The 20,914-nt window shown below is 48.0% G+C and overlaps 1 protein-coding gene across 3 annotated transcripts in view; it reads right to left on the reverse strand.

Annotated features, from left to right (window-relative positions):
* Positions 1 to 6,715, reverse strand: part of WNT11 (Wnt family member 11) — a 31,757-nt gene extending 25,042 nt beyond the window's left edge. For 2 of the 3 annotated variants that reach the window (XM_084494892.1, XM_084494891.1), the window contains exons 1-2: positions 6,367 to 6,715; positions 3,273 to 3,490 (exon numbers count right to left, since the gene is read on the reverse strand). In XM_084494892.1, coding sequence (XP_084351018.1) covers positions 3,273 to 3,355 — 83 coding nt within the window. In that variant the 5' untranslated portion in view covers positions 3,356 to 3,490; positions 6,367 to 6,715. Of the gene's footprint in view, positions 1 to 3,272; positions 3,491 to 3,948; positions 4,000 to 6,366 lie in introns of those variants that run through there. The other variant, XM_084494893.1, reaches the window with a different exon arrangement.
* Between the last annotated feature and the right edge of the window lie 14,199 nt (positions 6,716 to 20,914).

Below are 20,914 nucleotides of genomic sequence, written 5' to 3' on the forward strand. Positions count from 1 at the left end.
AGGAAAAGAAGGAAAACAGAGCAAACCAATGAAAAAAAAAAAAAAAAACCCTCACTGTGTTCACCCTTTTTGCAGCCACTCTTGTTCCGAGGGTGACCCTCACCACAGAGGGACTGTCCACGCCGTGCCTCCGCACCCAGGCGAGGAGATGCCACCTCCAGCAGGCAAAAGCACCTTGAAAACCTCTCCATCCTCGGGTGCTGCAACATCTGCAGCGTGCACATCTGGCCGCGGCTCCCTCTAGTGCTCATCTGTTTTCCAGCACGCCCCGAACGAGTCACTTCAGCAACCTGCTTGGCCAAGCCCAAGTCCCCTTAGGGACGGCTAAAAGGGGTGCGAGAGGAGGTGGGTAAAGTGATGGAGTTCCTACCTGTTGGCCCTGAGACATCTCACATTGAAACCGATCGCTGCTGTGATGCAAAACAAGTGCCAAGCACCACGAAGCTCTGCTTTAAGGACGGGAGTGGGTTTGCAAAAAGCAGCGTGCCAAAATAAGACTTTGGAGCTGATACACCCTGATCAAAAGCTCTCCTGCTCTGATCCTGCAAAGATGTGTCTATATCCTGACTTTGCACCCCAGCAGCTGCTGGGGCTGGGATGGAAGAAGATGAGAAGTGAATTTTCTCCTGCATCATGAGCAGGTTTTCAGGATGCTGAGCATCCATGCACCATGCTGGGTGCTCGGCGGCGCGCGCCTCCGTGGTGGGGAAGGGCATGGTGCCGATTTACAACAGCTGGGGATCTGGACCACAGAGCTCATAAAAATAAGCCAAATAAAATAAAACAAATAGCTCCATTTTATGTTCTCCCCGCTTTTACTAATTTACAGGGGATATTCGTGTTACAGGAAAGTGCTAAATGGCTGCAAAGCGTGTTTTTCTTCCCCGCCTCCCCCTGCAATTACATCACGCCCTGAATCAAAATTGAATTTCCTATCGCCCTTCATATCAGTCGCTCCCTCTTCCTCCGACTTGCAGGCCCAGCCCGCCAGGCTTTCTGCCCCAGCCCTCTCCAAGGCCCGTAAACATCTGGCAGCAACCACCTCCTTATCTTCTCCCCCCTCCATCCCCAGTCCTCTTTGAAGCTCGTTTCTGGCACCGTGCCTACAACAACGTCGCGATGGGCAGACCGCGGAGACAAGCCCGCGACCGAAAACGCCTCCTTGTGCTTCCTTCCACCCTCTCCCTTCTCCATCCACCAGCAGAATTTCACCCGTGCCATTTCCAAGGATGGTCCCTGAGCCCCAAGGCTGGCAGCAGCCCGCGTCTGGCATCGCCGCAGCAGTGGAAAGAGAGCGATGGATGGGGGGGGAAAAATTGGCCGGTGGCTCCGTAGGAAAACAAGGGTGGGGAAGGGAGGAGAATGAAAAAATGCACTGCCACATTTCTTTGTGAAATCCCTGCTGGCAGCGTCCCCGTTGAACAAGGTGCCCTGGGATGGGGAGCGCAGCTCTCCGCCAGGTTACAAACAGGTGCGAGGGGAACCCAGAAGTGCATCTGGATGCAGTTCATGCTTCAAATGCCACTTTAATCCCAGCTTTCATCTTCCCTACTCACTTTTCAACAGGGGGATGTGTCTGATGGGAAGGGGAGGAGCGGCAACCTCTGCATCTTTCCCCCTCCAACTGCTGCCCCATCCCCAAAAGGAACCCTCACAGCTTAACCTCTTACCAGCTGGAAGGATGCTTTTGCCAGAAAATAGCTTTACAGACCTAGCCCTGCCTCGCAGGCTTTGGAGGAGATGTCCACCCTATGCAAGGTGCTGTGTAGGTGCAAAGCTGAGAGCCGAAATGCCTGAGGAAGCTGGCAGAAAGAAGTAGCTGGGCTGTGTGATGTAGCTGTGGTGGCTGCTATGGGGTGTAAAGGCAAGAAACAAAAAAAAAAAATGTGAAAAAGAAATCAGATCTTGGCTGCCCTCTGCTTCCAAGGTGGTTCTTAGAGTATGGAGTAAGTGCAGTATGTGCACATGAATGATTTCCTAAAGTAGGCAACCTTTCCTTCCACCTGACCGTGTTCATTTAAACACCCTGTGGAGGGATTCACCCTGCTTCTCTTTATGCATGTAAGAGGTGTGTGAGTGATCTCAACCAGCTCCCCACAGTCCATGGCATCCCCAGAGGGTATCTCCTGATGTTCGTGTTGGATGTCTATCGCTGGGGTGGGTGAGGAGCCACCTCGAAGGTCCTCTCCCCACTGGCTGCAGGCAGGGCAGCCAAACCACTGCCTCCAAGAGGCTGAATTTGCAGGTGTCCAAATTCAGAAGAGAGAAATCCCAACTTTATGAAAGCTGATGTGGGCAGGGTCTCAAGCAGCACAGATTGGGGCAGTAAAATGGGAAATAAACATGGCACGGGGGCTGTGGTGGAAGGAGGAAAACAGTAGGAACCTTTTGTCCTAATTTCATTGCTATTCCCAAAACCATCACCTAGACACGCTATCCCATGCACAACAGACCCTCCTCCTTCCAAAGGCATCACGTTTTATCCTGCCTTCTACACAAGGTGCTCAGTTGAGGTTCGCCCACATCCCACTATTTACTCTGCACACAGCTTCAGACCAGAGCAGAAAAGGACTGATTGCTCCTCCGGACGGGAAGCCAGATGGGTGCTGGAGGGGTTTGTTTGTTTGTTTTGCAGTAAGCAACTAATTGATTGCTTGCTTAAGCAAAGAAATGAGATAGTGATGTTTTCACTTTGTTTGCAGTAACGTTACCTCCGAGGAAACTCGATCCAGACTTGACCACGCTCCCTGGTATTCCTTCACCCTCCTCTCCCCCCCGTCCCTCCCCGCTTCATTTTTAACACCCTTCGCCAAGCCCAAAGGTTAAAAGGTCCACAAAAAAAACATGTTATCTGTCAAGCATCCCCTACGGCTGGAGATAGGCGGCATTATCTCAGCTGCCCTCCCTCCTGCTCTCAGCTCCTACTCAGCATGACCAGCGGTCCCGGTGGGAGACTTTCCCAGCATGATAGGAGCTGAGGCTAGAAACTTCATTAAGCGGCTGATGTGAGCATTCAAGTGTGTGCCTTCCTCTGGTAGCAATGAGAAGGAAAAGCAACACCAAACCATGCATATTTTGGAAAGGTTGAGACTTATTGTTAGCACGAGCCCCCGGTACACCCTGTTGCAATCAGTGAATGCTGGAGAAATGCGGCACTCTCTGCTCTTTAAATGGCTTTGCAGCCTGCCTCAAGCAGCACCAAGGGCTGCAAACCCGGGTAACAGAGCAGCAAGGACTACTCCAAAAACACTGAGAAATAGCCAGGTACTTACATCCATTTTATCCCAGAGCAAATCCCCGTCTGCAGAATCAAAGACAGAAAGCCAGCTAACAAAAACTGCGGGCTCGGCTTCATTCTCCCCCACTGTCCCCCACTTTCAGAAGGAAATCAGCTTCTCCGAGGGAAAAAAAAAAAAAGGAGTCTTCCGAATTTTCTGCTCAATGTTATTTCCTTCGGTGCGGGTCTTGCCCCTCCTTGGAGATGCACAACCTGAAAGGAGAGAGAGAGCACGAGCTCCGGTTAGCTCTGCAGCTTAGCGAGTCACTGCTAAAGAGGGATCTATTATCCAAATTGCAAAGGAGTGGTTTATGAATCACGGAGAAGTTTGGATTATCCCCTCCGAGTCCCCTCCCTCGCCAAGCCTTGATACAACCTTGCGAGTCAACAGACAGACAAAACGTATGGCTTGAATTACACCCTGAGTTATGGTCTGATTGTGTGTTTCCATTTAACCCTGCATATGGCAAGGCTTCGTGCTCTGTTTCACTTTTTTTTTCCTCCCCTCTCCAAAAGGTTTCTGCAAGTGCTCGTGAATAAGAAAAAGAAAAAAAAAAAAAGATAAATCTTCTAGGTGAGCCCAAATCTTTAGAAATTCATCTCTCCTTTCCTTCTCTCTGGAGTTTTTCCCCCTCTTTTTCTGCAGAGGAGACGAATTAGAAAAACTGCACTTCCCGACTTAACACAGGTGCCCGTGCCCTGCAGATGTTTCGGGCTGATCTGTTACAACAAAATGTGTTTTGCTCTTTCCCTTCTGCTTTCCTTCTCACCTCATTAACTCTGCCTCTCACTTCTTCCAAGTCCTCGGGCACCTGGAGCTGCGGCTTGGTAAACATGCAACCCCACTGCCGCCTCTGGGGAGCAGCCAGGAGGAGACAAAAGCCCCCCAGAATCCCCCCTTTTTCCTCCTCCACCCCAAACAAATAAACAAACCAGGTGCCGGACTCAAAATCTTAGAGGGGTCCTCTCTGTCTCGAGGGCACGCCTTGCTTTGGCAGCAGCATTAATAGCAGTAAATGGGTTTCCCTTCACTTATCCTCTTCAGACACAGCTCCGGGCTGTTCTTTGTGGTCTTTGTGGTGGTTTCCCAACAAGAAGCCCACCCCATGAGCAAGCCAAGAGTAAAACAAGCAGGAAAACCTGCCTGCCACATTGCACCAGGGGCTCTCCAGCATCCCAAGCCGTGTCCCCATGCCCCTAAGAAAGGATTTGGGATGGGGAATGTCTGGAGCCACCAGCATCGCTTTGGGAACCCCTTTGCCACCCCTTAGCCTGGGACAAACACATCCCACCTGAGCCCCAGCTCCGGATTTCTCTCTTTCTGCCTTGATGCCCCCCTTTGGGGAGCAACTGGGGAGCAGGGAAGGGAATATTCCTGGGTGTTTTCCCTGCCATCAGCAGTGAATTTTTCCATTCAGGCTGCTCTTTGGGTATCACAACCCCAGTGCCTGGTGGAAAGGGTTACCAGAGAAGTGCTGTTATTACAAAGGATTTTAATAACCTCTAGGGGCGAGTTCCCGGCTCCCTTGAAGTCCAAGGCAGAACTCGGCTGACTGCAAGGGAGGCAGGATTTCATCGCCACGGGCTGTTTTTCTTTAATGCCCGCTCGGGTTTGGGGTCGAGGTGTCCCTTGATGTGCTCCCAAAAGCATCCAGCCACTCTGCTCGGTTCTGGGTATTTCTCTATCTTTTCATTTCTGGAAGCACTTTGCTTTCCCCCCCCCCCACCCCCAGCTCCATGAGCACGCTGGAAACCTTCAACCCTTAATCCTGCCCATGTCTTTTAGTGTCCATTTAGATATTTCAGACCCCTTATCTCCCTCCCTTGGATTGCTGAGCAGCGCAGAGGCGGGTGTAAAACGTCTCAGATGGTCTCACTAACCCTGACCAGCCAACATCACACGTCCCTGCCTTGAAAAAAATAAAAATCTTTCTTTTTTTTTTTTTTTTCCAGGAAGGAATGGAAATTATCATCTACCCCCCACCCCAAGAGCCGCAAGTTTGGCCAGCGATCGCGCCCCTGTTATTTGGGGAGGCAATAACTCCTTTTTCCACTCTGCTCCAGCACAGGTTACGTTTGCGAGAGGAATTTGCAAGGGGAGGGAAGGAGGGAGCCTCGTCGGGGCAGACGTGATGTTTACAGCTCTGGAGAGCTCTGGGTCACTGATCAAACCAGCAGCAAGTGGCCTGCAGACTCCCCAAACCAGCGCCGGTTTTAACTCTGAGCCCCCTTCTCCCTCCACCCCGGGGCTGTTTGCAGCCAGCCCCGCTCTTGCGTGCAGAAAACCTTCCCTGCACGCAGAAATCACTCCCATCTAACACCTCCGAGAGCCCCGTGCCGGGATGAGAAGAGGCAAAGCGAGCTGTACCTAAATCTGTGAGTATCCATCCCACTTTTTTTTTTCCAGCCAAGCAGGAAAGGCACCCACCTGTCCCCCGCTTCTTTTTAAGGGCAGTGCAGTGGGGATGGGGAGCAAGGGGATTGAGCAGGGGGTGTGGGGCTGATGCAGCCCCCAGATCTCCCCTCTCCATGCAGCTTCCCCTCTCCCTGTAGCTCCCGGCTCTCCCCCCTGGCTTTTAACCCTCTGAATCTCCCTTCTCCCTTGCAGCCCCCGGGGGTCCCTGCGACCCCGCAGCCTCCCGCTCGCCTCTCTCCGTGCATCTCCCTCCACACTTGCAGCCCCGAGTCTCCCCTTGCAGCACCCAGACTTCAGCTGTCCCTACAAACTTCTGCCTCTCCCCGTTCCCTTTTAGCCCCGCCAGGTCTCCCCTTTCCATCCTAGCCCCTGCAGCTCTGCTCTCTTAGTTTTCGTGTCTCCCCAAAGACTCGGAGTCTCCGGTATCTCCACACCCTCTGAGTCTCCCCCGTTCCTTGCAACCCTTGGGTCTCCCCTCTCCCTTTCCCCCCCTGAGTCTCCCCTTTCCCTTGCAGCCTCCAAACCCCAAATCCCCCATCACCCCACACACCCCAGCCTCCCCTCAGCACCCCTATTTCTACCCTTTCACCTCCACGACTTCAGGATGCCCCATCCCTTACGGGGGGTCCCGGCAGCGTCCGGCTGCCCGTCCCCCATCCGAACCCCTCCTTACCTCCGCAGTGGGGTTTGTGTGGGTGCAGCAGAGGCCAGGGCAGAGCGGAGGCTGGGGTTCCTCTGCCTCTGCGCCCGTGGAGCCTCCTTATATGCGGTCCCCGCGGCTTTGATATGAGGCGTGATGTCAGCCCAGATTAGCATAACAAAGGGCTCGGGCCAGGAGTGCCGTGCGCCCCTCGCATCCCTCCTAGGGTAGGGACCAGGGGGGGCGAGCGAGAGGCTCCGTGGGGCTCCAATCCCACCCTCCATGCAAGGCTGGGAGGTGGAGGTTTGGGGGGCACCCCCTGGAGCCCTCCCTCCGTGATGAACCCCCCCCCAGCCTTGGGGGATGCCAAGGGGGGTCCTCGTTGGTGGTGGAGCCTCCGAGGGTCTGGGGGCCACGCGGGGCGCTCCTTCTTAATTGAGCGGTTAATGATTAGCAACAGAAATGGCTAGCTGGTGTTTTCAGCCGGAAACCTGGAAGCGTGGCCTCTCCGGAGGATGATTAGCTAGCGGGGCCGCCAGGCTGCCGTCCCAATTAAAGGACAAAGATACCGTTCACGCACGGGGCTGGCAGGTGGATTGGGTTCTCCTGCGGGGCTCCGAAATCTCGCCGCCGCGGTCGCACGTCTGTCCTGCCTCCCCCGTCCTGACGGCTTTCACAACCTCCCCGGCTTTGATCTGCCTTTAATCGGGGGAAAGTTCAGATGCCGGGATCTGATTTTTCCTTTCATGCCTGTATCAGCGATGGAGGCTTGATGACTGCGTGCCTCCAAAAAAAAAAAAAAAAAAAAGGGGGAAAGAAAAGGAAGCATGGCTGGCTTCTCAACCTCATGGGTCTGAATTTATGACTTGTATGTCAGCTCTGGCCTGTGAACAAATTGGCACTGGTTGCAAAGGTACCTGTGTCATTTTGCTTCATCATGGGTTTCAGGTGAAAGGAAAGAAGAGAATGAGTGCTTTAATCCCAGCACCAAGAGACTCAGTAAATTTCCTTGAGGTCTATTTTGGGAAAAGCTATTTATACAGGATAATACTTTTGTGTGTGTCTCCCTGCTCTGGAAAGATCACATTCATATAGATGGGTCATAAATGGGCTTTCCTATGTGAACTGCAAAGAACCCTGCACACACAATCCCAAATTCCCAAAACCTGAGACCCCCTTTTCCCCAACCCTTTCCCATCCCACTGCCCCTAGGAGTGTGTCCTCCTCCTCCTCACATGTTTCATCAGGGCTCTCCAGCAGGAACTCATTCAAATGGGGAAATTGTCTGGAATATCTCTTGCACTTCAGCTTGCCGCCCCAGTTTCACCATGAATAGCCTTTTTTTTTTTAATTTTTTAAAGTCTTTTTTTTTTTTTTTTTTTTTTTTTAAAGTCTTTGGGGAAAATCATGGTTGTTATTAACCAACAGAAGCTGAGGTGGGAGACAACAGCAGCTGTAGGACCCGTGTTTTTGCAGTAGGCACCTGCTGTGCTCGGGGCTGTGCAAACCCAGCACGGCAAGGCACGTCCCCCCTTCATGGTCTAGGTATTGGTGATGGGAGTTGGGTGGCCAACGATGATGGTGTGGAGGCAGAAATAAGGAATGAAGGAGACAGAAGGACATAAAAAGGTCAAAAGGTGGGATAAAACACAAGAAACTAGTGAGAAAAGCTATGTAGGATACATAAATGGTGTAGGATATATGCTCTAGACTAACCACATGCATACAGGGAGTTATTCAGGAAGAGCTTTAGGGACTTTAAAACCACCCCAAACCTTTTAATCTCAGACAATGTCTTGCACAGACAAGCCCCCGGGCTCTGATGTGCCAAAACCTTTCAGCACGTGTTTAATTCCTCCTAATCTCTATGTGACACGTTGTGCTCTAAGTGCTTTGCTGAGTCGCGGGTGTCATTGCTAAACTGCCACGGGTCTTTGCCTCCTGCTGTTCATGCACACATCGGGGTTTGGTGGAAAAGCACGGATGGTTTTGGGACACAGTGGACGTGGGGAGCTACCTCAGTGTGCATGTAGAGGGTTATTTAACAGGACCTGAGTCCCAAGAAAAGGGCTAAAATCTAGAAGTTTAGCACTTACTAGGTTTCCTAGTGCATTTGTTGGTGAAAGACATTGCCATCTTCACCCGCAGAAGACAACTTGATTCACCATCTTCCATGGGATTTTCGTGGAAGAGAGCTGGCCCCACCAGTGAGCCCATAAATAAGCCAGAGCTGGGACTTCCCAGAAGCTTTTAGGACTGCCAGCTGAACAAACCCCATGGGAAGCAAGGGCTGGTTGAGCAAATAACCTTCGTTGGCACCGCAGCCCATGAAGACATGGGGGAACATGGTGAAGGGATGCATCCACCCGTTATTGGAAGTGCAGACAGGGGGACGTTGTTTTCTGGATTGTATTTCCAAAGTGACATAATTATTAGCCTGAAGGAAATGTTTGGAAAATTCTCTCCTTGGGAATCTCGAGAAGTGTTTTTGGGGCAGTAGAAGGAAATTTCTAAGCCTGTCAGAAAGGCTGGAAATAAGGTTTTGTGGCCATCTGTTGCAGCAGGTTTGGGATCTCTGAGATGTGAACCCCCCCGAAATCTGGCAGGATGCACCAGGGGAGCACATGGCGAGGGGACATTAGTCTTCAGCGAGGGTCCCTTCAGCCAGCATCTGGTCCTGTCCCTGACCCCAAACATAATGGGGTGATTCCTGCATCCCCCTGCAGAAGCCCTAATTCTGTTGCAGACTTCCACAACCTTCACAAACCACACATTGCCATTAAGAGAGGGCTACCATTAAGATGCTGAGGAGCTCAACCAACCACATAGATGAAAAAAAAATATATAAAGGCATATTCTGTTACTAATGCCACCCATGCTGCCTTCGGTAGCATCATTTGTCATTAGTTTCTCTGCGGGTGTCTTCTCACCCTCTCTTCTTCTCCCGTTCCCCCCACAAAGAGAGAAGCCCCTCCATGGATGACTCACGATAACATTAAACATGTGCAGAACCAGGACCCCAGTGTAAACTCTCCTGGAGCGGGGGGCCGTGCTCCCTCGTCTAAAAATCTCCCAAGCCCTGTGCCAAGCCGTGGCACTCTGCAAATATTTATTAACATGACATGGTTATGTATACTGTGGGGTGTGGTATTACGGTTTTATCAGCGGGTTTCAAGATGCTGCGTGCTACGAGTGAGCTATGTAAGCCATCACACACGCAGAGGGGTTAGGATAACACTTCACCCAGCATTAGTGTGTGTTCTGCATGTGACAGTCGAAGGAGCCATTTATAAATGTTGCGGATTATTATTTTTTTAATTATTTATGACCAGAAAGTGCCAAGGCATGTGACAGCGGGCCCTGTGACAGGATGCCATTCCCCTCTTTTAAATAATTATCCTGGTCATCTTCAGGCACAGGCTGCAGTGTAAGTATTTTACCATGCCTCTAAGTTTCAATTATAAGCACTGATCCATTTTTTTAAAGATTTTTCTTGCACTAAAATAATCCAAATGAATGCACTTGTATGGGTTTTGAATATTGACCCAGGTTCTTTGTCTTCTGACAGGGAAAACAAAGGACCATTTGATGCTCACATCTTCTGCAAAATGCTTGAAAGCAGGAATGTCTGTGGAAGTAAGGGCTCAGTGACTGAGGTTCCTCCAAATTAAAAGCAAGACCAAGGTAAATACATGAGAATTGTTCCCCCTAGCCTGAGAATTGATACTCCTGAGGGGCAAATACATTGGTACATGACTGGATATGTCCCTTCCTGGCCTTACTTCTGTAGTAAGTGAAGTGCCTGGCTGTAAAGTGAGTAACAAAAAAACAGATTTCTGTCCCAAAAAGAGTGGCACAAAAGCTCAGTGTCTCTCTTTGCAGTGCCTAAAGTACGGTGACATTAGCTACAAGTTACAGAGGCTCTATGCAAACTCCCTTTTACCTAGAGCCAGGACAGGTTTAAAAGGGGAGGAGGCCACCACTTGTCCTCCCTCTGGCATGCACGGCCAACCCTGTAGGGCCATAAGATTGCAGCAACCTGAGATTTTACCCCCACCAGACATCTTGCAGAAGATCACAGTGGTATGCAAGCCTGCAGCCTCACAGCTCTGCTTTCTCCTGCCTCTTTTCTCCTCCAACCCTGCCCTTAAATAACAGAGATTTTCGGGCACTGACACCCCATGTACCTGCCTGTTAAGGGGCAGGATTCAGAGCCACGTCTCCTTCTGCCCCCATTTCAGTGGGGTTTCTTTCCCTCACCTTGCCTTTAGCATCATCACCTGCACTGCAGGAGCCCCAGCAGGGGCCAGCTCTTCTCCCCCATCACCAGCCAGAAGAAAACCAAAGCAGAGCCTCTCGACTCCTGTGCCATTTGGCCACAAACCGAGCAAGCCCCGACCTCCACAGCCCATGGAATGAGCAGAGCAAGCTTCTCCCTCGGACCCAAGGTCCCACCCCTACCCCAACGCTGCCTTTTAAGGCCTCCATCCTAATAAAAACCAGCTGTCAGCTCCTCTCTCCAGCACTGGATGATCCCTTCAGGGTGGGGTGATGCTTTCTCTTCCCTGCGAAGAAGTCCAGTAACCCCTCCCTTGCTGCAGCGTGGGAGCTGGGGTCCTCCTCGCGGGGGGCTTAATCGTGGAGGCGTAATTAATAACAGTGACTTGCAAGAGCAGAGAGATGGAGACCAACTGGAAAAGATAAAAAGTCCCAATAACCTTTTTGGAATAGGAGGGATATTGCGAAATGTTCAGGGGAACATCTCCTGTTATGATCCCAGCTTTGTAAATGCTGGCTGAGAGTAAAAACACCTCGTCTGTGAGCAAGACATTTGTTAGACATCCCTATTTCTGGCCATTTTTAACCCAGTCCCTGATCCCCAAACTCATTCTGACTGTGATAGGATGCGTGGCTTGGGACAGAGCTGTGCCAGGTTTTGCTCTAAGGCAGCTGGTCTCAGGAGCTCTCATGCAAGGCAGCATTAGGGCCAGGTTACCTTGGCCAGAAATAGGAATGTTTTCCCAGAAATAGGGAATTCTAGAGGGTTTCTCCTAAAGACCTGTCACAGATATAGGCACCAGGAGATGCTCTTCCACTTGCATGGCTGGCACACCAGCTTCTGAAATTTTCCTCTGATTTTCCTTAAAAGCCTTTAAATATCCAACTTGGAGCATCCTCCCTTCCAGCAGGCAGTTTTACTAAGGAACAGTCTTCAAGGGGATGCTCTGAAAACCTTTCCCAGAAACACACAGCTTGTTGTTTCATTGTTATCTAAAACAGCCTGGAAAATATTGCAGATGAGTCCTTTTTGTTGACAAGAGTGAGTTTTCTTTTTTTTTTCCTGAGTGGGGTGTTGTGCTCTCTGTCTGCTCCCACCTTGACAGCTCAGCTGGGATTTCTGTTCACCTCCCAACACCCGATTGTGGGGTTGGGTTCCCCGTCCGCGATGGAAGCCTTCCAAGAGAGTGGCCCTGCAGAGCATCCATTCATCTCCCCTCTGTGTGTGTCCCCATGCAGACACGCACACCTCTCTAAACAACTTGTCCGACCGTTGTTTTACTTTAGAGAAACCCAATACCACAGTTTACATTTGCCCATGATGTCACGATAAGGTTTGTAACAGCCAGAGCCCATGGACAAGGACCTCGGCGTTCCGACAGCTGCATCGTGTGCCAAAATGAAATTATGATTTCATTTATGACTTTCATGAAACGATTATGAAATAGGTGCTGAGCAAGGTATAGCATTTCCAAAGATGTCATACAGATTCAGGGCCTGTCTGAACATTGGGTTACTTTATTTTTAACCTAGAACCCTACCAGGGGTAAATTATAGGGTGGCTTGAAAAGCCAGGCAGGCATTTGCTCCTTTTCCCTCCTCATAGCACTGCTACACTATCTGTTGGAGGCCATCCTGCTCATTGCATATCAGCTTGGCCACTTAATTGCATAAAATCTACAAGTATTCATTAAACTGTTTTACTTGAATTTATTTTCAGTGTAAATATTCACAGAGCTCATTCTGTCCTCAGCAAAATGCGGGATTTGGAAGCCATTCATCACTCTGCTCAGAAAGACAAGGGTTTGGCGTGGTGATTGCAGGCAGTTCATTAAGGTGAATTAAGATTAAGTTCATTAAATTCGTGAGATGAGGGGGAAGGGAAATGGGGACTTGTTCGATCTGCCCTACCTGGGCGCATTCCCACAGCCCACTGTTGTTGATGTGCATGGAGAAAGAAGGGAAAATAATTTCAGGCTTTTCTCACAGACCAGCCACAAATGTCTGAAGAAACAATGCAAAATCTCCTCTTTTCATCCTGTCTCCATCCCTGGTCCTCGCCAAACCCTGCAAGATGGGTTTAAGGAGATTTCATGGCACCTTCAGGAACCTAGGAGTTTTTCAACCTAGCAGTTTTTCAAGCTGCTGCCAGCCCTTTCATCAAAGAAAGACAGGGTCCCCAAATGCCAGTGACACAACATAAATGGTATTCTTTATTTTTAAATGCCAACCATAACAGATAGAAAACACCATGCCTCCTTGAATGACCGTGATCTGTTAGATTGCCAGCTCCTTGAGCCCACAGAGGCTTGGACAACAACACAGAAGTTGGGGGCTTGAAGCCATAATCATTTTGGGGGGATTCCCTGGTTTGCTCCTTGCCAGAGGTCTGACCAACAGCTTTTTCTTGACTTTCAGCCTCTGCATCCAGACCCTACACAACTCAGTGGAAAATCTCTATTAATATCAACAGGAATGATCGGATATGAGGAGGCAGAGCCTTGGTGCACTATAATAATTCGTATTCATTGGGGAGCTGATCATCCTTCTTGTTGCTCCTCCCATCCATCCCATGGTGGCAGTAACATTAAAATGTTATGCTGCGAGAATAACCCAGAACTTGCTATTTCCATTTGAAAACACAACAGCTTCATTTACTGACTCATCCTAATACTACTCTGCAGGACAGATCCCATATTATTCTACTTTTTTTTTTTTTTTTTTTTTTCCTTTGTATTGTCCCTTTCTCTTAATCTTGCTCCCTTTACTTGCTTTTGTGTGGTTTTATTTTGGGAATTGGGCAAGGTGAAATATAGGGGTAAGGGGAAAGAGCGTACCAGAATGCATTAAGGCAGACTTCAATGGCAAGCCAGCAGTTAGCCAAGTACATGTGACAGAAAGTATCTCTAAATAAACAATAATATTAAAATAATAACAGTTAAAAAAAAAAATACAACAGAAAGATCTCTCCGTCCAACCCAGCCAAAAAAATAAAGGTCTGGCACGGAACAATCTGAGAGTGTCTGAAGAGCTGCAAGTAGGTTCTCTATCGCGCAAAGGAGCCAAAAAAGTGTTTGGCCACAAACAGCGGGTGATGCATGGCAAAACATTTCCCAGGGAGATAGTTAGAGGCTGGGACGGCTGGCATGGAGAGGAGAGGGGGGAGGCCTCGCTGCGGGAGGAATATCTTCAGCCTTCAAACAACAGCCACTAAAATATCCCCAGTGCTCTGCCTCCCCAGAGGTGCCAAGGGTTGAACGTTTTGTGCAAAATGGCTTTGGTGGGATAATGCAATCTCGTTGAAAATTATTTTTTTTAGCTGCCCCTTTTGTCACGAGGAGGAAAAGCACAAAAGATAGGGCTTGATGCGGGGATGTCAGTAGGCTTTGGATTAATGGGTTTTGGATTGGACCCATGGTGCAAGAGACAGTGTTCAACTCCAGCCATAAATAAAGTGGCTTCCATTAACGTTTATATTTGCTTTAATTTATTTAACCAAGAAAGGCGGGAGAGGCCCACAGGTCTCAGTATTAAGAATGAGCTGGCCAAGACAGCAGCAGATAAAGCTTGCACCAGCGTAAATCAAAGCTTCCATAAGTCATGCTCAAGAAACCACGGGTGAGCAAGGCAATAAAATGTGGCCATTGTTTTTTTATTGTATCAGTCTTGGCTTTCACTTTCTGCCAGAGCCAAAATGTAATTTCTGCTCCATGGTTTTAAGAGGTACTGGAGAGGATGGACCAGGCTTCTTGCAAAACTGGGATGTAGAACAGGAGTTCAGAAGCTGGGATTTGCAAGCAGCTCACAAATGCTTTCCCTCCCTTTATGGCCAGATAATAATAAAGATGAGATCCAGAAGCTTTATATTATATATTTTTTTCTACTTAAATGTTGGAAAAGGCTGCACCTCCACCTTGTTAGACCTCCATGGTGAAATATCACTGCATCCAGAATTGCCTTGCCTCGTATAACCGGGGCTTATCCATGTAGAGCTGGTGCCACCCATCCTGGAAATGGATATGTATAATTTTTCCCATCTCAAGGACATGAAGAGCTGAAGAGAGGACCTGAGCAGAGTTTCTTGCTCCAGCTTTGATGCAGAAACCACAGATCCATTGTCCATGGATTAAAACAGCACCGAGGGTGCTGTTTTATGTCGGGGTTGAGAGGTTTCATCCTTCAAATTTTGTCTTGCCAAAAAGCCCTTTTCCCATCCAGTCATGGCACCTACATCCTCAAACCTTTTGGGAGTACCAAGGACACTCCAGATGCTTTTTTTTTCCCTTTTATATTTCCCCACGGGATGGCACCAGTTTATGACCATGTTACAATGATGCTGTTCCTGCTACTACAATCACGGCTGTCGTGATTTCCATTATAAACCTCAGACTCACTTTTTTTCTTTCTTTTTTTTTTTTTTTTTCTTTTCTTTCTTTTCCTGGGGTCTATAATTTGATCATAAAAGCTTGTGCTGGGCTGAAATTCAGCTGCCAGGTCTTGGTTGGATAGCAAATCTCATTTAACTCTGAGTATGCTGAATTGGTTTCACACAAAGGAGAGCTTTAGTGGGCTGAGTACATCAAGGTGTGGGAGATGAGTCCTCAAGGGCAGCAAGGAGGGACAATTCACTTTGGTTTTTGACATCTGGGGACAAAAACAAGGGGAAAATCCAGCTGGACAATGCCACATCTAACCTGCCATGGTCTCCTCTGCATCTCCTGGACTACAGATTACAGCTGATACACTTTATTCCTTTTACTGATATCTTTGTTCCCCATCCTCACAGGTGTCTCATGTTTGAACTGTCAGCTCTTGAGCACACAAGGAATTGCTTAACTCATTTTAGATATGCTTTAATTCAAAGCCTACACTCATTATGTTTTGTTAGACTTGTCACTAAAAGGCATCTTTCCCCCCTTGCTCCATATTTTATATAGCATATACAAATCTTTGAAGCCCTCTTCCAAAGGACTGAGTTTTCCCAAGATCACTTTGTTTCAGGTGTTTTTTTGGGTTTGTCAGCAGTTCCAGCCCACCAATATATGGTTCCTAGGCCAAAAATCTTCCATTCAGTGTATCAAATTTTCCACCAGCTCTGCAGTCATGTCCTCAAGGAGAAACCAAGGCGAGGACTGAACAGAGCTGAGCATGGCATAGACACAGCTGTGCCATGGACTGGGATTTACTGGGGCAAATTGCATCAGGGAATGTGGAACAGGAACTGGTGATATAGCAGGTACTCACAAATTCCTGATCTCTGTAAATAAATAAAATAAATAAATAAATAAAAGTACAACGATAATTGTATCTTGTGATTGTGGTGGGATGGGGCAAGCACTCTTCCAGTTCAGCTCACCTTCTTCAGATGCCTCCACTAGGCTGGAAAATGACTTTCCATCGTGGTGCCTCTCTCCTCCTCCTTTTTTTTTTTTTTATCTTGAGGTAATTCTTTACACTGAGACACCTAGTTTTTAAGTGCATCTAAAATGCTGTGAGGTGATGGATGAGATTTCCTCCCATGGATGCTGCTTGGTGGCTGGGATGCTGGAGGACTCCTCTAGCAAAGTTTCCAGTCCCAGCTCCACAACTCTGTTCCCTTCTAGGCCTGCTTATCTCTCCCCACTGCACAGGGATGGAGCAGAAGGAAAAACATGCTCTTAATTAAAGCAATGCAGCTTGGCCACCAGTTCCTCATCTGGACAGCGGGTGTAATAGCACTTTCCTGGCCTGTGGGGGCATGGTGAGGATGATGCCACTAAAGACTTTTGTGGTGAGCAGATACCTCGGCCGCGAGGGCTCTCTTGAGAGCCTAAAATTGATGGGATGAGGCATCACGGCTGTACAAACCCCTAATCTATCAAAGCAATAAGCTGCAGAAGAAAGATACTTTACAACACACTTACACCACAGATGGTAAGTGACTTACGGTGCATTCTGCCTATTGTCCGCAGGAAAATGGGTATTAATAAAATATGCTGACATGGCAGATTAATAGCTCAGAACTGCGGTCCAAAAGGGGCTAGGATGAGCCCATTCTTCCTCTGGGGTTTTTAGCAATGAGGAATTAAGTAAATGTTACACACTCAAGATATGTGAAGGCAGTATTAAAGCAAGGCTTTGCTCTGGATGGAGACGGTAAAAGCAACATTGTGGGGCTCCGTGTTTATTGTGCCATGTTCATTTTGCATGGTTTACAAACAAACTGTGTCTTTTAATCGCTGCTCATGCTGCAAACACATCCCAGGATCAGAGAGGCCAGAAGTGATCCCTCGGTTCCTCCGGTAACACCACGGGCCTGATCCTTCACATCCTTCACACCCCACTGCTGTGATTCTTCCCAGACTGAAAACAAACAAATAAAACCCCAGAAAGGGCCGGGGTTTGGTTTTAATTTTGGTGTTTTGTTGTTGTTGTTTGTTTTTACTTTTTTTGGAGGTGAAACATAAAGTCTTGCTGGAGTTTATCACTGCTGAGCAATCTGTTGATTTCACCCTGCGTCCCTGTTTCTCTCCTCGGCCTTTCCACCTGGATTCCAGCTCCTTGGGACAGACCCTAGGGGAAGGTGAAGGGAGGGGGGTGGTTCACCCCAGCTGTTTTTAAACACTTACAGCAAGTTTCTGGGTCTTGAAAAGACAGTGGAGGGAGAGGGAATGCTTCAAAAGGCATTTGAAGAGTCCAAAACTTTAGCATCTGTGATGTCTGGTTTTAGGGATCCATCGCATGTATCAGTGGGATCAACTTGGGTAGAGAAGCAGTTCTCACCACAGCTGTACCGGCAAACAAACAAATAAACCAACATTGCATCTTACTATTATTGGCTCTTTTCTCCTTCTAATACCCATCACTTTTGTCAATTTAGCTGCTTCCTTGTTGGAGTGACAGAGTAGCTGTCAATACAGGAGGAAAGGGAGGGAGAAAGGAAGGAAGAAAGGAGGGAAGGACAGATGGAAGGAAGGAGAGAGGGGGGAGTGAAAAGAGTGAAAAGGAGAAGAATGAAAATGAGCACACTGGGGGAGTGAAAAGAGTGAAAAGGAGAAGAATGAAAATGAGCACACTAAAAAAAAAAAAAAAAAAAAAAAAAAGGAAAGGAAAGGAAAGGAAAGGAAAGGAAAGGAAAGGAAAGGAAAGGAAAAGGAAAGGAAAGGAAAGGAAAGAAAGGAAAGGAAAGGAAAGGAAAGGAAAGGAAAGGAAAGGAAAGGAAAGGAAAGGAAAGGAAAGGAAAGAAGGAAAGGAAAGGAAAGGAAAGGAAAGGAAAGGAAAGGGAGAAGAGAAGAGAGAGAAGAGAAGAGAAGAGAAGAGAAAGAGAAGAGAAGAGAAGAGAAGAGAAGAGAAGAGAAGAGAGAGAAGAGAAGAGAAGAGAAGAGAAGAGAAGAGAAGAGAAGAGAAAGGAAAAGGAAAAGGAAAAGGAAAAGGAAAAGGAAAAGGAAAAGGAAAAGGAAAAGGAAAAGGAAAAGGAAAAGGAAAAGGAAAAGGAAAAGGAAAAGAAAAGGAAAAGGAAAAGGAAAAGGAAAAGGAAAAGGAAAAGGAAAAGGAAAAGGAAGAAAGCTATCTTTGTTCCTTGATACATTAAATTTAAAACATCACACTGGTAGTAATATATTGGCTTCATTACACAAAGACTGTAAAGTCCAGTTAGCTCATAATTCCACCAATAAAGATCATGATTTGCCAATAAAAATTAGGGCAGCCACTGATCCGTAGTCTAGATTTCCTGCTTGGGATGGAATTGTAAAATATGATGATCTAATTTGGTACAAAACGGAGCAAATGGGCAAGCTAAGCCAAGCAAAAGTACTCTCCTCTCCTTGCTGCTGCCATGTGAAACCAGACAGGACCAGGTCCTTCAGCAGAGCACCCCAAACCACGTACAGCAGCTGCAAGCAGGAACCCCAGTTTTAAGCTATATCAAAAGTCCTTGCTCACTATTTTACATGTAACTTTTTCAGAAACTTACATCAAGAGGCCTAGAGAGGCTTGATTGGAAAGCGATGACACAATCTAGCCCTGCTTTTAGCATTTTGGCATGCAGCACAAAAGCATTTCTGAAATCCCGCCAGCACCTAGAACTGTACATGGAATGTTTTTAGGACGAATATTAAAAATGCATGGTAGGCTAGAGGCAGATCTGCTTAGATGAGGGAACATAAATGAGTTGTTTTCCTGTCTATCTGTGAGTGATAGGAACACAAGAGTCCTCCAAGATACATTTTCCCTTGGGGGAAGAAGAAAGAGAGATTTTGATAAAGTGTCTTCAACCCTATTTAAAGCTATTTCATTTGGTGTTCTCTCCAAGACCCTTAGGAATGCTTGCAATCTCGTAAGCACGGCTACAGATCTTGTTCAGTTCACCACTGGGCCCTGGTCGTCCAGGAATATCTGCCAAATAAAATGTTTGAAAAACAAAAACAAAAACAAACAAAATGCAGTCTTTACTTAGAAGTCTTGAGGGCATCCAGATCGTAAATTTGTTGTGGAGCATGTGGCGCTGCTTATTTACTTGCAATTGATTTAAAATTTGTTGTAGAGCATGTGGCACAGCTTATTTACTTGCAATTGATTTTGTTGTTGTTGTTGTGGGAGCTTTCCAACCAAATTAGAAAGCCAGAAAGCAGGGTCGTAGTACATGCATAATGTGACTTCAAGTAACAGCTGAAGGGGCTCATCAAAATTCATCCTTGGAGTACAAAGCCATAGGAGCTCCATTTGTATTGATGAAGATGCCCAGAAGAATAGAAACATCATTATTAGAGGGGTGTAAATGCCAAGCAAAACTCTGGGCAGATGAAGATCATCTGGGATTGGGGTTTGGGATGGAGATGAGATTCTCCTGAACACCTCTGAAGGATCAGGGCAAAGCACGCCAGCCCCGAGCAAACACCTAGTGGTCTCTCTGTGGCTGCTAAGGTGAAACTGCTTCTGGGTTTTCTTTCAGTTGAGGTTTTCTTTCAAGTTTTATCTGGTTTTATCTGAACTTCAAAATTGAAGCAAAAGTCACAGGACATGGACTCGAGGAGCAAAAGCTTTTCATGCTTTTCCTCACCATCCTATCTCTCCACGGGGAGGGCACATATCTATACGGAGTGTAGATGATCTGTTTTGATCTATGTTGGGCTCATACAAATGCAAGCCAGAAGATATGCTCCAGGGCAGCACATGCCAACCAAGAGTGGGTCCTGGGAGCAGGATGTAGCTAGGCCAACATTTGAATGTTTTTTAACTCCTGGGACTGAGGATGGCAAGTTTTTGGCACTGTTTCACCCTGTGGCCGGGTGATGGACATAGCCAGACATCTTCCCCCGAGGAGCAGTGGCTAAAGTGGTTAAGACCATGCAAAGAGACACAGAAGCCCCAAGAGGTTGGGCTCAGTGGCCGTGTCTGCAATGACAAATAACAGAGGACAGAAATTCCCTCTGGGGATGAGGGTATGGACTGGGAGGTGTCCACACCACTCATCTGGTCCCATCTGGAGCACATCCCTGCTCCGAAGCTCGTGTTGCCAGCTTTCCCCCAGCTCACGTGCTGCCCCTCTGGCCCCAAGATGTAACAACTGTTTTGTGTGTTTTGGCCAAGCCGAGCTGTCTGAAATAATATGCGGGCTGTGCTGCAGACCACCGGAGTGGTGTTTTCTAGCATGAAACCTGATGTTGCAGGGTGTGAAGCCAGCTGGGATAATGCTAGAGGGCTGTGGGCGGCGTGGGTTCAGACTCACGCTCCGTGCCCACCAGGACCCTCGAGACATCTCGCCCCAGGGGGTGAGGACCATCAGGATGGACTCAAACTCAACTTTTGGTGTCCAAAGCTTTTGGCCAGCAGTGCAGGAAAACCCTCAAGGAGGGGCATCCTGGGCAGCCCTGAGTTCACCCCAATTGATACAGGCAAGGGAGGAGATGTTGCCCATTTCAAGCCATGCACGTTCAATCTCCTGTCTTTGGTCCCTCCTTTTAAAAAACGGATCCAGCACCACAAACACAGGCCTCGGGGGAAGAGTTTGAAGGAAACCCAACCTCTCCTTTCTTCTCCCCGAATTCCTCATCATTTTGAACGTGAACCACTATAAAAGCAACATTAAAGCAAGAGGGAGACTAAATTAGCATCCTTAATGCATGTGCCACACATTTCTATGCGTGGGGCTGCGGATATCTGACCAAATCCATTTCAGGATTCATTTATAATCAACGTAGAGGGATTGTGTGATACAGTCCTAAATTCAAGCATGAGAGAAGACAGGTGAGCCACCCTCCAAAGGCAGCTCAGGACAGCTGGGGACATCTGATCGCTGATGGTGGTGGGATGAATCCTGCCC

This window comes from Aythya ferina, assembly GCF_964211825.1.
Source record: "Aythya ferina genome assembly, chromosome: 1".
Classification (NCBI taxonomy): domain Eukaryota; kingdom Metazoa; phylum Chordata; class Aves; order Anseriformes; family Anatidae; genus Aythya; species Aythya ferina.